This window comes from Phocoena phocoena, chromosome 11, assembly GCF_963924675.1.
Source record: "Phocoena phocoena chromosome 11, mPhoPho1.1, whole genome shotgun sequence".
In the NCBI taxonomy this organism is placed as follows: Eukaryota; Metazoa; Chordata; class Mammalia; order Artiodactyla; family Phocoenidae; genus Phocoena; species Phocoena phocoena.
In genome coordinates, this window is record NC_089229.1 from 50,384,660 (window position 1) to 50,398,827 (window position 14,168).

The following is a 14,168-nucleotide window of genomic DNA, read 5'->3' on the forward strand; positions in this document are numbered from 1 at the left end:
TTTTCTTAATAATTATTTTTAATAACTATATTATATTTTACTTTATTATATTTTACTTTATCTTCTTTCTTTTTTCCTTCCCTCCCTCCTTCCTTCCTTCCTCCCACCGTCCCTCCCTCCCTCCCTCTGTCCCTTTCTTTCCTTCTTACTTTCTTCCTTCCTTCCCTCCTTTCTTTCTTTCTTTCTTCCTACTTATCCTAATTCTTTCTCTCTGCCTTTTCTCCCTTTTATTCTGAGCCATGTGGATGAAAGGCTCTTGGTGCTGCAGCCAGGAGTCAGTGCTGTGCCTCTGAGGTGGGAGAGCCAACTTCAGGACACTGGTCAAAAAGAGACCTCCCAGCTCCACATAATATCAAACAGTGAAAATCTCCCAGAGATCTCCATCTCAACACCAGCACCCAGCTCCACTCAACGACCAGCAAGCTACAGTGCTGGACACCCTATGCCAAACAACTAGCAAAACAGGAACACAACCCCACCCATTAGCAGAGAGGCTGCCTAAAATCATAATAAGTCCACAGACACCCCAAAACACACCACCAGACATGGACCTGCCCACCAGAAAGACAAGATCCAGCCTCATCCACCAGAACACAGGCACTAGTCCCCTCCACCAGGAAGCCTACACAACCCACTGAACCAACCTTAGCCACTGGGAACAGACACCAAAAACAACGGGAACTACGAACCTGCAGCCTGCAAAGAGGAATACCCAAACACATTTAGATAACCAAAATGAGAAGACAAAAAACGCACCGCAGATGAAGGAGCAAGATAAAAACCCACCAGACCTAACAAATGAAGAGGAAATCGGCAGTCTACCTGAAAAAGAATTCAGAATAATGATAGTAAAGATGATCCAAAGTCTTGGAAATAGAATAGACAAAATGCAAGAAACATTTAACAAGGACCTAGAAGAACTAAAGATGAAACAAACAATAATGAACAACACAATAAATGAAATGAAAAATAATCCAGATAGGATCAATAGCAGAATAACTGAGGCAGAAGAACAGATAAGTGACCTGGAAGATAAAATAGTGGAAATAACTGCTGCAGACCAGAATAAAGAAAAGAGAATGAAAAGAACTGCGGACAGTCTCAGAGACCTCTGGGACAACATTAAACGCACCAACATTCGAATTACAGGGGTTCCAGAAGAAGAAGAGAAAGAGACTGAGAAAATATTTGAAGAGATTATAGTTGAAAACTTCCCTAATATGGGAAAGGAAATAGTTAACTAAGTCCAGGAAGCACAGAGAGTCCCATACAGGATAAATCCAAGGAGAAATACACCAAGACACATATTAATCAAACTGTCAAAAATTAAATACAAAGAAAGCATATTAAAAGCAGCAAGGGAAAAAAGACAAATAACACACAAAGGAATCCCCATAAGGTTAACAGCTGATCTCTCAGCAGAAACTCTGCAAGCCAGAAGGGACTGGGAGGACATATTGAAAGTGATGAAGGAGAAAAACCTGCAACCAAGATTACTCTACCCAGCAAGGATCTCATTCAGATTTGATGGAGAAATTAAAACCTTTACAGACAAGCAAAAGCTGAGAGAGCTCAGCACCACCATACCAGCTTTAAAACAAATGCTAAAGGAACTTCTCTAGACAAGAAACACAAGAGAAGGAAAAGACCTACAATAAGGAACCCAAAACAATTTAGAAAATGGGAATAGGAACATACATATCGATAATTACCTTAAATGTAAATGGACTAAATGTTCCCACCAAAAGACACACATTGGCTGAATGGATACAAAAACAAGACCCATATATATGCTGTCTACAAGAGACCCACTTCAGACCTAGAGACACATACAGACTGAAAGCAAGGGGATGGAAAAAGATATTCCATGCAAATGGAAACCAAAAGAAAGCTGGAGTAGCAATTCTCATATCAGACAAAATAGCCTTTAAAACAAAGACTATTAGAAGAGACAAAGAGGGACACTACATAATGATCAAGGGATCGATCCAAGAAGAAGATATAACAATTGTAAATATTTATGCACCCAACATAGGAGCACCTCAATACATAAGGCAAATACTAACAGCCATAAAAGGGGAAATCGACAGTAACACAATCATAGTAGGGGACTTTAACACCCCACGTTCACCAATGGACAGACCATCCAAAATGAAAATAAATAAGGAAACACAAGCTTTAAATGATACATTAAACAAGATGGACTTAATTGATATTTATAGGACACTCCATCCAAAAACAACAGAATACACATTTTTCTCAAGTGCTCATGGAACATTCTCCAGGATAGATCATATCTTGGGTCACAAATCAAGCCTGGGTAAATTTAAGAAAATTGAAATTGTATCAAGTATCTTTTCCGACCACAACGCCATGAGACTAGATATCAATTACAGGAAAAGATCTGTAAAAAATACAAACACATGGAGGCTAAACAATACACTACTTAATAACGAAGAGATCACTGAAGAAATCAAAGAGGAAATCAAAAAATACCTAGAAACAAATGACAATGGAGACACGTTGGCCCAAAACTTATGGGATGCAACAAAAGCAGTTCTAAGAGGGAAGTTTATAGCAATACAAGCCCACCTTAAGAAACAGGAAACATCTCGAATAAACAACCTAACCTTGCACCTAAAGCAATTAGAGAAAGAAGAACAAAAAAACCCCAAAGTTAGCAGAAGGAAGGAAATCATAAAGATCAGAGCAGAAATAAATGAAATAGAAATGAAGGAAACGATAGCAAATATCAATAAAACTAAAAGCTGGCTCTTTGAGAAGATAAACAAAATAGATAAACAATTAACCAGACTCATCAAGAAAAAAAGGGAGAAGACTCAAATCAATAGAATTAGAAATGAAAAAGGAGAAGTAACAACTGACACTGCAGAAATACAAAAAATCATGAGAGATTACTACAAGCAACTCTATGCCAATAAAATGGACAACCTGCAAGAAATGGAGAAGTTCTTAGAAATGCACAACCTGCCAAGACTGAATCAGGAAGAAAAAGAAAATATGAACAGACCAATCACAAGCACTAAAATTGAAACTGTGATTAAAAATCTTCCAACAAACAGAAGCCCAGGACCAGATGGCTTCACAGGTGAATTCTATCAAACATTTAGACTATCCTTCTCAAACTCTTCCAAAATATAGCAGAGGGAGGAACACTCCCAAATTCATTCTATGAGGCCATCATCACCTTGATACCAAAACCAGGCAAGGATGTCACAAAGAAAGAAAACTACAGACCAATATCACTGATGAACATAGATGCAAAAATACTCAACAAAATACTAGCAAACAGAATCCAACAGCACATTAAAAGGATCATACACCATGATCAACTGGGGTTTATTCCAGGAATGCAAGGATTCTTCAATACACGCAAATCTATCAATGTGATAAACCATATTAACAAATTGAAGGAGAAAAACCAAATGATCATCTCAATAGATGCAGAGAAAGCTTTTGACAAAATTCAACACCCATTTATGGTAAAAACCCTGCAGAAAGCAGGCATAGAGGGGACTTTCCTCAACATAATAAAGGCCATATATGATAAACCCACAGCCAACATCATCCTCAATGGTGAAAAACTGAAAGCATTTCCACTAAGATCAGGAACAAGACAAGGTTGCCCACTCTCATTACTCTTATTCAACATAGTTTCGGAAGTTTTAGCCACAACAATCAGAGAAGAAAAGGAAATAAAAGGAATCCAAATTGGAAAAGAAGAAGTAAAGTTGTCACTGTTTGCAGATGACATGATACTATACATAGAGAATCCTAAAGATTCTACCAGAAAACTACTAGAGCTAATCAATGAATTTGGTAAAGTTGCAGGATACAAAATTAATGCACAGAAATCTCTTGCATTCCTATACACTAATGATAAAAAATCTGAAAGTGAAATCAAGAAAACACTCCCATTTACCCCTGCAACAAAAAGAATAAAATATCTAGGAATAAACCTACCTAAGGAGACAAAAGACCTGTATGCAGAAAATTATAAGACACTGATGAAAGAAATTAAAGATGATACAAATAGATGGAGAGATACACCATGTTCTTGGATTGGAAGAATGAACATTGTGAAAATGGCTCTACTACCCAAAGCAATCTACAGATTCAGTGCAATCCCTATCCAACTACCACTGGCATTTTTCACAGAACTAGAACAAAAAATTTCACAATTTGTATGGAAACACAAAAGACCCTGAATAGCCAAAGCAATCTTGAGAACAAAAAACGGAGCTGGGGGAATCAGGCTCCCTGACTTCGGACTATACTACAAAGCTACAGTAATCAAGATAGTATGGTACTGGCACAAAAACAGAAACATAGATCAATGGAACAGGATAGAAAGCCCAGAGATAAACCCACGCACATATGGTCACCTTATCTTTGATAAAGGAGGCAGAAATGTACAGTGGAGAAAGGACAGCCTCTTCAATAAGTGGTGCTGGGAAAACTGGACAGGTACATGTAAAAGTATGAGATTAGATCACTCCCTAACACCATATACAAAAATAAGCTCAAAATGGATTAAAGACCTAAATGTAAGGCCAGAAACTATCAAACTCTTAGAGGAAAACATAGGCAGAACACTCTATGACATAAATCACAGCAAGATCCTTTTTGACCTGCCTCCTAGAGAAATGGAAATAAAAACAAAAATAAACAAATAGGACCTAATGAAACTTCAAAGCTTTTGCACAGCAAAGGAAACCATAAACAAGACCAAAAGACAACCCTCAGAGTGGGAGAAAATATTTGCAAATGAAGCAACTGACAAAGGATTAATTTCCAAAATTTACAAGCAGCTCATATAACAAAAAAACAAACAACCCAATCCAAAAATGGGCAGAAGACCTAAATAGACATTTCTCCAAAGAAGATATGCAGACTGTCAACAAACACATGAAAGAATGCTCAACATCATTAATCATTAGAGAAATGCAAATCAAAACTACAATGAGGTGTCATCTCACACCAGTCAGAATGGCCATCATCAAAAAATCTAGAAACAATAAATGCTGGAGAGGGTGTGGAAAAAAGGGTACACTCCTGCACTGCTGGTGGGAATGTGAGTTGGTACAGCCACTATGGAGAACAGTATGGAGGTTCCTTAAAAAACTACAAATAGAACTATCATATGACACAGCAATCCCACTACTGGGCATATACCCTGAGAAAACCATAATTCAGAAAGAGTCATGTACCAAAATGTTCATTGCAGCTCTATTCACAATAGCCCGGAGATGGAAACAACCTAAGTGCCCATCATCAGATAAATGGATAAAGAAGATGTGGCACATATATACAATGGAATATTACTCAGCCATAAAAAGAAACGAAATTGAGCTATTTGTAATGAGGTGGATAGACCTAGAGTACATCATACAGAGTGAAGTAAGTCAGAAAGAGAAGGACAAATACTGTATGCTAACACATATATATAGAATTTAAGAAAAAAATGTCATGAAGAACCTAGGGGTAAGACAGGAATAAAGACACAGACCTACTGGAGAACGGACTTGAGGATATGGGGAATGGGAAGCGTGAGCTGTGACAAAGCGAGAGAGAGGCATGGACATATATTCACTACCAAACATAAGGTAGATAGCTAGTGGGAAAACAGCCGCATAGCACAGGGATATCAGCTCAGTGCTTTGTGACCGCCTGGAGGGGTGGGATGGGGAGGGTGGGAGGGAGGGAGACGCAAGAGGGAAGAGATATGGGAACATATGTATATGTATAACTGATTCACTTTGTTATACAGCAGAAACTAACACACCATTGCAAAGCAATTATACCCCAATAAAGATGTTAAAAAAAATAAAATAAATGCCTACTGACTGCTGTCAGGAAGAAATGAAAAATAAACTCATTACATTAAGCCCGTGTTTAAGGCAAATGTTTTATGTAGAGAAAAAATGTAAAAGGCTTTACCTGACATAGTGTATAAGCGCTGAAACCAGTTTTCTGTCTCAGTAAGCCAGCTGCTTTCCCTGTAGGTGCTGTAAGTAAAACTTCTATAGCCTTGCCCGGCTTCGGCTGACTCTGCTCGGTGAAGGTAATCCATTCTTCTGGTACATTCTGATCTTGTTCAAAATCTTCACAAGCTTTTTTCACTTCTCTTTCTTCCAACAGCTCTATATGCTTAAAAAGCTGGCTAACAATTGTGGTCTTCCCACTACCACCTTTCCCACTTATGACTGTCACAGCATTGGAGCAAATCATGTCCAAAGCAGCCACCTGATCCTGATCCAGTTGGACTTCACTTATTTGTGCCTTAACTTCATTTTCACCATTATCCCAAATATGGTCACCGCTGTCCTGCGTGTCCCAAATATCCACAGGATCTTCTAATCTTGTTTCGTCAGGTTCACTTTTACTTAGCGTATCATCACTTTCTGAATTCTCAGGTCTTGTGGTGTGAATAGACGCAAGCACCTTTTTGACATCAACATGTAATCGCCATGGCGACCTTGTCATCAGGTCACAGATTGAAGAGGCAATGCCTCTTTCAGCCTGGTAAAGGTCATAAAGAAAGACACAGCCTTTCTCATACGTCACCACACCGATATCCTTCAAGAACTTCAGAGACTGCCAAGCATCATGAAAAGACATGCGGTCTGACAATTCAGAAGTTAAGTCAGCTTCTTCAACACACGTGTGCCCTTGCTCTCTACACATCCGCTTCAGTTCAGAATATATTACTAATGCATTCTTCTCCAAATCAGTCATCAACTGGAGAAGAGACCTGCACTGACAAAATGATGTCCAACTTGCCTCACATTGCAGAAGCTTCAACTGTCTGTAGGTTATCTTTAAGAAAAGTAAATTCAAGTTTGCTTTATAAAAATTACAAATATTTTTATAATTGACTATTAGATGACTATTATGAGAATTACAGTGAAAACTATGGTGTTTAATAATAATTTTTTAAGTTCCAGAAGACATGTGTTTCAACAAAATTTGGGGAAAAAAAAATACATCACTAATTTTTTTAAATTAACTGTACTGTGAATAGAGATCTATATAATTTCATAATTAAAATTGTTTTTTCAAAGCAATACACATACAGTTTTAAGAGTCAAATAACACTATGAGACTTATCACAAAAAATAGGAATCCTCTGACTTACCCTTTCCATGCCTTCTAAAGGCAACACCCTCAACATTTTCAGTTATTTCTTCCAGAATTTATCTCCACATTTCTATGTATTGTTTATACTATTCCTTAATTTCTTTAAAAAAATTTAGGTAATTAGTTAACTCCTTACTATGGAAAGTCTTTCTTCATGCAAGTTTGCTCCCTTTGTACTGTCACTTTCACACATGCTTCTCTTCCTCCCTTTTTTTTTTTTTGCGGTACGCGGGCCTCTCACTGCTGTGGCCTCTCCCGTTGCGGAGCACAGGCTCCAGATGCGCAGGCTCAGCGGCCATGGCTCATGGGCCCAGCCGCTCCGCTGCATGTGGGATCTTCCCGGACTGGGGCACGAACCCGTGTCCCCTGCATCGGCAGGCGGACTCTCAACCACTGCGCCACCAGGGAAGCCCTCTTCCTCCCATCTTTGAGAAAGGTTAATAGTATACATTTTGAAAACTGATTTTTGTTAAATCAGTGTAAACAGGATTCACGGCTGAGTGACGTGATATGCTGTGATTACATTAACTTTGTGTTGAACTCTCATGTATATTGTGAAGTTACTGACTGCCTCATTTTCTTGGCTTGTTTAGTTTTCCATGTGCCTATCAACAATTCTGCCCAAGCTCCACTGAAAAGGTACAGAACTTCCTTCACCATGATCCACTAAGTAGGTCGTCTACCAGTTCCATTTTTTTTTTTTTCCATGGAGACATCACCCCTGGAGCCCTCCATACATTTTATGGGCTGAAATGTGTCCCCCCCAAAATTCGTATGTTGAAATCCTAACACCCAGTACCCCAGAATGTGACCATATTTGGAGATAGGGTCTTTAAGGAGGTAATTAAGTTAAAATGAGATCACTGGGGTGGGCCCTAATCCAATATGACTGATGTCATAAGATTTTAGGACCCAGACAAGCACAGAGGGAAGACCATGTAAAGACACAGGAAGAAGACAGCCATCCATAAGCTAAGGAGAGAGGCCTCAGAAGAAACCAACCCTGCTGGCACCTTGACTTTGGATTTATAGCCTCTGGAACTGTGAGAAAATAAATGTCTGTGGATTAAGGCACCCAGTCTATGCTGTTTGTTACAGCAGCCCTAGCAAATGAATACAAAACCTCAGTAAAAGTCTTTACTCTGGGTGGTGGTTTACATGCTGAAAAGGGGACTTGAGTCCCACTTGAGTCCCAGAAGGCTTATTGCTCTGCTTCTCTCTTTCCTACTGAATAAATATATATAATAATCTAATGTTCCAGAATCTCATTTTTCCAAGCATATTGAAATCATAGTCATTTTATAGAGGGAACAAATTCATTATTCCAGTATTTCTCAAATGGGGGACAGGGGGGTGGGATCTGTAAACATTCTTGGGGATCCCACCAATTATCTCAGAATTTTTAAATTGTATTTTCATTTGGAAAACCATCTATAACCAAGTACTGCCAAGATTTAAGTGCCACATTTGGTTTTCAACATCTCTGGAGCTTCACGGTGCCACTTTACTACTCCTGATCTCTCATAAGAAAAACAGAAGTGCCAAAGAAATTGTAAATAACATTATTGTGCCAAAGAAAAAAAATCAAATGGCATCATCATTACCATATGAATAATGAAGGTCTTCGAAAGTTCAAATAGGAAAGTGAGGAACTGCGTAGCAGAGCAGAATGGACTTGCCAAACACACAAGAACTTGTCTTCGATGAGCTCTATATTCAAGGTGCTATGGCAATTCAGTTACAAAAAATGTCATATGAAATTAAATTATGTAACTGAAGTATTGATAATTTGAATGTCATTTATTTTGTTTTCCTTTGTAAATTTATTGCATAAGAGCTACAGGTAGAAGAAGTTTATATTTAGTTGCAACACTGCAAGGAAAATAAATCCACACTGAAGTCATACAAATTTCTTTCCCTTGAAAGAGATACAAAAAACTGTCAAGCTTGAGACATCCTCCCTTGTATAAGATTACAAAATGCTAAGCAAATATCTTTCTTACTTTACGAAATCCGAGTTTCCATGGCTGTGTACCTAAAATCTCTTCTATCTCTTCCAACACCTCTGTAGAATCTGAGCTTATGAGCCGTTTAAAGTGTCGGGGCAGAAGAACTGGAAGGAATTCCATTATTTTTGGGAACTGCAAAGCTCTCATCACAGTTATAAACGGAACTACAGGATATCAGAAAAGAACAAATAAAAACATACAAATGAGCTCATAGAACAACTGATTTGATGGACTTTCTCATTTAGCACAACCAGTTTAAGAAATCCAAATCAAAGACAGAGTAATAAATTTACTGTGACCAGCAAGAAAAGTGATTGTATTATAACACTTGCTTTTGTATCAAGATGGTTTTCATTGTGTTTAACACCAAAATTTATGTTCTTCAACTGCTTAGATAGCTACTTCTTAGCCTTTTGTTTCCTTCTGCTTGCAGTAGAATCAGAATAAAATTTCTGACTCAATAATATATAAATTTAAAGCTAAGCATTAAAAATCATTTACATATTAATCTTTATAGTCATTCTTCTTACTGTAATCATGACGCTTTCATCATTGAAATCATTCAATGATGTACTGCCAAATGTATTTGATAAAATTAAGAAATGAAATATTCCATATATGTGAATGTCCAGATAACAAACCATATTTAGAAGTTATTTTAAACTATTTTGAACTGAAATCTTTCCAAAATGGATTGCTCATATTCTTGCCTTTCTTCTCTCCCTTCTGAAACAGAATTGATAACTGAACTTCTTCTTAATGACTCAAGGTAATCCTAGAACACAAAAGTTAGAGAGAGACCTAGAATCACACTTTGGAGCAGGAAAGGAACTAAAAGGTGTTTAAAGATCATCTCACCCAATCTCTTCACATTACAGATGAGGAACCTGCAATGTCAATGACATACTCCAAAAGCAATACAAACACATTTCATCAAACCAATTTAAAAAAAGAATACTATACCAAGATATCAATACTGTACTGGTAATATTTTAAACACACCAGTCATCCAGTATCTCAGTTACACTAAAACTCAATGATAAAATCACTTACTTGTGTTTTCCAGAGAACGCAGTATCTCGTAATCTGGTGGTGACTCTTCTTGTGTTTTCTGTGTAGATTGTTTTTGAGTATTCCTTCCAATGTTCTTTTGGTAAGTTCTTAATTTTTCCCTAAGATTTTCAAAGTTGAGGTCTTTATAACTTGATTCAGCATTTACCCATGCTAAAAATTTATTTCTGTTTTCACTGGAGACATTACAGTCTTTAAGAAAGAGGGAACAGATGTGTAACTGATTTGGTGCTGACATATCTGATTGTAAAAAGTAAGAAGGAAATCCTTGAACTTGATAGCTCCTTGATCCTACCGGCTTCACCTGTACCTTCACTCGCCACCAAGCACCCATTAACGGAAAACGTCCAAACACTTCATATTGCTGGTGAGTATTTTCATCAAAAATTGAAACTTTAAAAAAACAAAAAGTTAATTTAGGATAAATTTAAAATCTCTTCCCAATGTTTTGTCAAATCCACTACTCTCTTTAATCCCTGGACAGTACCCTCTACAGATGTCTATTACAGTGTCTATATTCCACTTAGCTGTTTATCTGTCTCCCTCTACTACACTGCAAGCTCTCTAGAACATGACAATATTTCATCTGTTTTTGTATTCCAGGAGGGAGGCATGGTACATGGCAAAAGTTTGTTGTTCCTCTTCTAAAAGCAGTCCTCTCTCTGCTACTCTGATCTCAGTCAATACTGACCTTCAAGCAGTTTCTAAAAAATGTCATGGTCCCTCCCACCCAGGGCCTTTGCAAAAGCTGTTCCACTTGCCTTAAATAATTTCTTCCTTACTGTTTACCCCATTTACTACAGACCTCAGCTTAATTGTCACTTCCTCAGGAAAGCCCTGAATCTCATGAATATAACCTCTCATAGCACTTCTTACTATTCCTTCTAAGCACTGAGTGATATTATAGTTACTTCTGTGATTATTTATAGAATGTTTAATTCATTAGAGGGTAAGCTCCATTAAGACAGCAACCTCATCATCTAATCTCTCCAAGGTAGCCCAACAAAACAAACACATTGCTTGGAAGATGGTAGCCAATCACTAACACTTTCAGGATAAATGACTAAACCCTCCACAAATACTTAAAAGTTTCTGTCTAAACCTGTATTGGCCACTCACCTGTGACTATTTAAATTTAAATTAATTAAAATTCAACTCAGGTGCACTAGCTGCATTTCAAGGTCTCAATAGCCACATGTGGGTAACAGCTGTTGTACTGGACAGAGCAAACATAGAGCAATGCCATCACCAGAAAAATTCTACAGTACAGCAGCGGTCTGAACATTCAAACATTCTCAAACATCAGTCACCAGGTACACATAATTCTTAGGACAGGAAACTATACAAGGTAAACACAGATCACAAGGTTATTAACACAAGGTTAATGAATCAACAGTGCCTTGGGGTGTTTCTTATGTGCGTGTGTGTCTAAGTAGGTGAAAAGTAACCACATACTCGACTCCAGGAAAGGAAAATAGTTAAAAGCCCTGATTCGGGGTGTGAATACTGGCTGGAGACCCATTGTTTCCTCGACTAAGAAACTACCTGAAAAAGTTGTCATCAGTAAATGAGATACACGTGGAGCCCAAGCTTAACACACAGTATTTGCTCAAGTCTCTGCTATTCTTGTGGTTGTTGCTGTTTTTATTTTATCCTAAACAGGACGAAGCAGCTAGGCCATCCCAAAGGAAGTCTATTAGCAGCGATGGGGCGCCTTACTTGGGACGAGGCCATAATGGGAAACAGTTCATTAATCCTCCAAACCCATTCCCAGGGGCGAGTTGCTTCCTCACCACGGAGTCGACCAGGGAGGCTGCTCGCTTTTACACCCCCACTGCAGAGCTCCTCGGCATCGACAAACGCCGTGTCTTCCTCCTCCTCCGCATCCTCCCTCAGATAATCATCTTCCTCCTCCACCAGGTCCTTGGAGGGGAGCAAAGGTCCCTGTAGCTCGCGCAAGGGCTGACTCAGAGAAGCCATACTCCACTCTCCCCAGCTCAACCCAAATTCCGGAAAACCCGGGCTACGTAACGCCCAAGATCGCCCAATCAGCTCCGCGACTGTAGGACCGTCAGCTTCCAGGGGGTTGGGCAAAATGCGTGAAGTGGGTTAATTGTATGGTGACGGATCGCAACTAGACTGTAGTGGTGATCACGCTCTAGTATATACAGATGTTGAACTATAATGCTGTACATGTTTTTTGTGTTTGGTTTTTTTTGCGGTACGCGGGCCTCTCACTGTTGTGGCCTCTTCCGTTGCGGAGCACAGGGTCCGGACGCGCAGTCCCTGCGGCTATGGCTCACGGGCCCAGCCGCTCCGCGGAATGTGGGATCTTCCCGGACCGCGGCGCGAACCCGTGTCCTCTGTATCGGCAGGCGGCCTCTCAACCACTGAGCCACCAGGGAAGCCCAATACTGTACATCTGAAACTTATTTTCTAAAAAAACACCATCAGCTTTCGCAAACGCTCCCACGCCCTAGGCTGCAAGCTTGCGCGGAGGGGCGGAGGGGCGGAGCGGCGGCGAAGCTCCGCCCCAAGCTCCCAGCGGAGGACTGGGATTGGGTGGGGAGGGTCGAGGCTCAGCGGGGGCGGGCAAGGGGCGGAGCGGATGCGGGGGCGGGGTGATCTCTCCCGCTTCCGCCCTGCAGCCAGACTTGAGGCTTCGCCAGGTGCCCGGAGGAAACCAGGTGATTGGGCAGCGGCATACGGGCACTTGCAGAGCAGCTAACCCACTGCGACTCCTGCATAGAGAGAAACGCGAGGGAACGGCAATCTAGTGACCCCAGAGAACCTGGAAAAGCAAGCCCTTCCCCGATGCCTCCAAAACGAAAACCCAGATGCCCTTCGGCCAGCACCCAAAGCGCAGAACCGCGAATCTCCAATCGGGAGACCCGCCTAGTCGTGACTCCTTTGGGCCTCTGTTTTCGTCAGGTGTTGAATTTATATGATCAAAGGCACTTTACTCAAGGTACAGATCTCTAGGCCCCATTCAATACCCATTGTATCGGGATCTAGGGCAGAGACCCAGGCTTCTTTTCAACCCACGTCCCAAGTTGTAGATTTTGATGCTCAGCCAGGTTTGGAAAGCACTACATTAGATGACTTTCAAAGTCCTCTTTATCATTTCCTCTGTGAGTACACCCAGGCCTCCCAAACTTCTTTAAGCTGGGCTGCTGCCTGCTCGCAGTGGGGCAAAAAAGTCTAGTTACAGCCCGGGGTATAGACAGGAGTGAGGGAAAGCAAGTAGAAGAGAACAGTGGTTTAAAAGTTATTCTGGAGCCATGGTTCCCATACTTGATGGGGATAGTGTTTGAAAGTCATGGTACTTCTTGAGGAACACCATAAAATATATTACTACATTACTATTTTGATACTATTTATTATGAAATTAATCAATAATAAACAAAATAACTAAGCATACACTGTTTGCTAAATCCAAAAGCATCTTATTCTAATATAAATAACAGCCACCACCAAAGTTTTTTTGTTTGTTTAATTTATGGGACCATAGACCTGAAACTAACACAGCTTTGCAAATCAACTATACTTCAATAAAAAATAAAGTTCTTTTGTTCTTCTTTTAAAAACTTACGGGGGAAATTACTAAAATTGATTTTTTTTCCTTTGGGTACAAATGTTGACTGTTGTTGCTTTTAGAAACACCCTCTGTTGCATCAGTGTTTCCAAGGATTGTCTATGTGAGGTGGAACGCCTTCCTTAACACTCAGGATGGCTGCTGTTTCCACCACAACATGGAATCTGATCTGACAAATGTCTCACCACTGGTCTCTTTGTTACTAAATGTAGTGGATACCTTTCTGCCTTTGTCTTGCCTCACCTCTCAATAGTATTTGACACAGATAACTATTTTCTTCTTGTAACACTTTGCTTCCTAGGCTTTTGTGACTTGTCTTCTTAGGTTTTCCT

The 14,168-nt window shown here is 39.7% G+C and overlaps 1 protein-coding gene across 1 annotated transcript in view; it reads right to left on the bottom strand.

Annotated features, from left to right (window-relative positions):
* Positions 1–12,221, bottom strand: part of HELB (DNA helicase B) — a 41,157-nt gene extending 28,936 nt beyond the window's left edge. The window contains exons 1-4 of the mRNA XM_065887992.1: positions 12,035–12,221; positions 10,224–10,634; positions 9,165–9,334; positions 5,962–6,840 (exon numbers count right to left, since the gene is read on the bottom strand). Coding sequence (XP_065744064.1) covers positions 5,962–6,840; positions 9,165–9,334; positions 10,224–10,634; positions 12,035–12,221 — 1,647 coding nt within the window. The remainder of the gene's footprint in view (positions 1–5,961; positions 6,841–9,164; positions 9,335–10,223; positions 10,635–12,034) is intronic.
* Between the last annotated feature and the right edge of the window lie 1,947 nt (positions 12,222–14,168).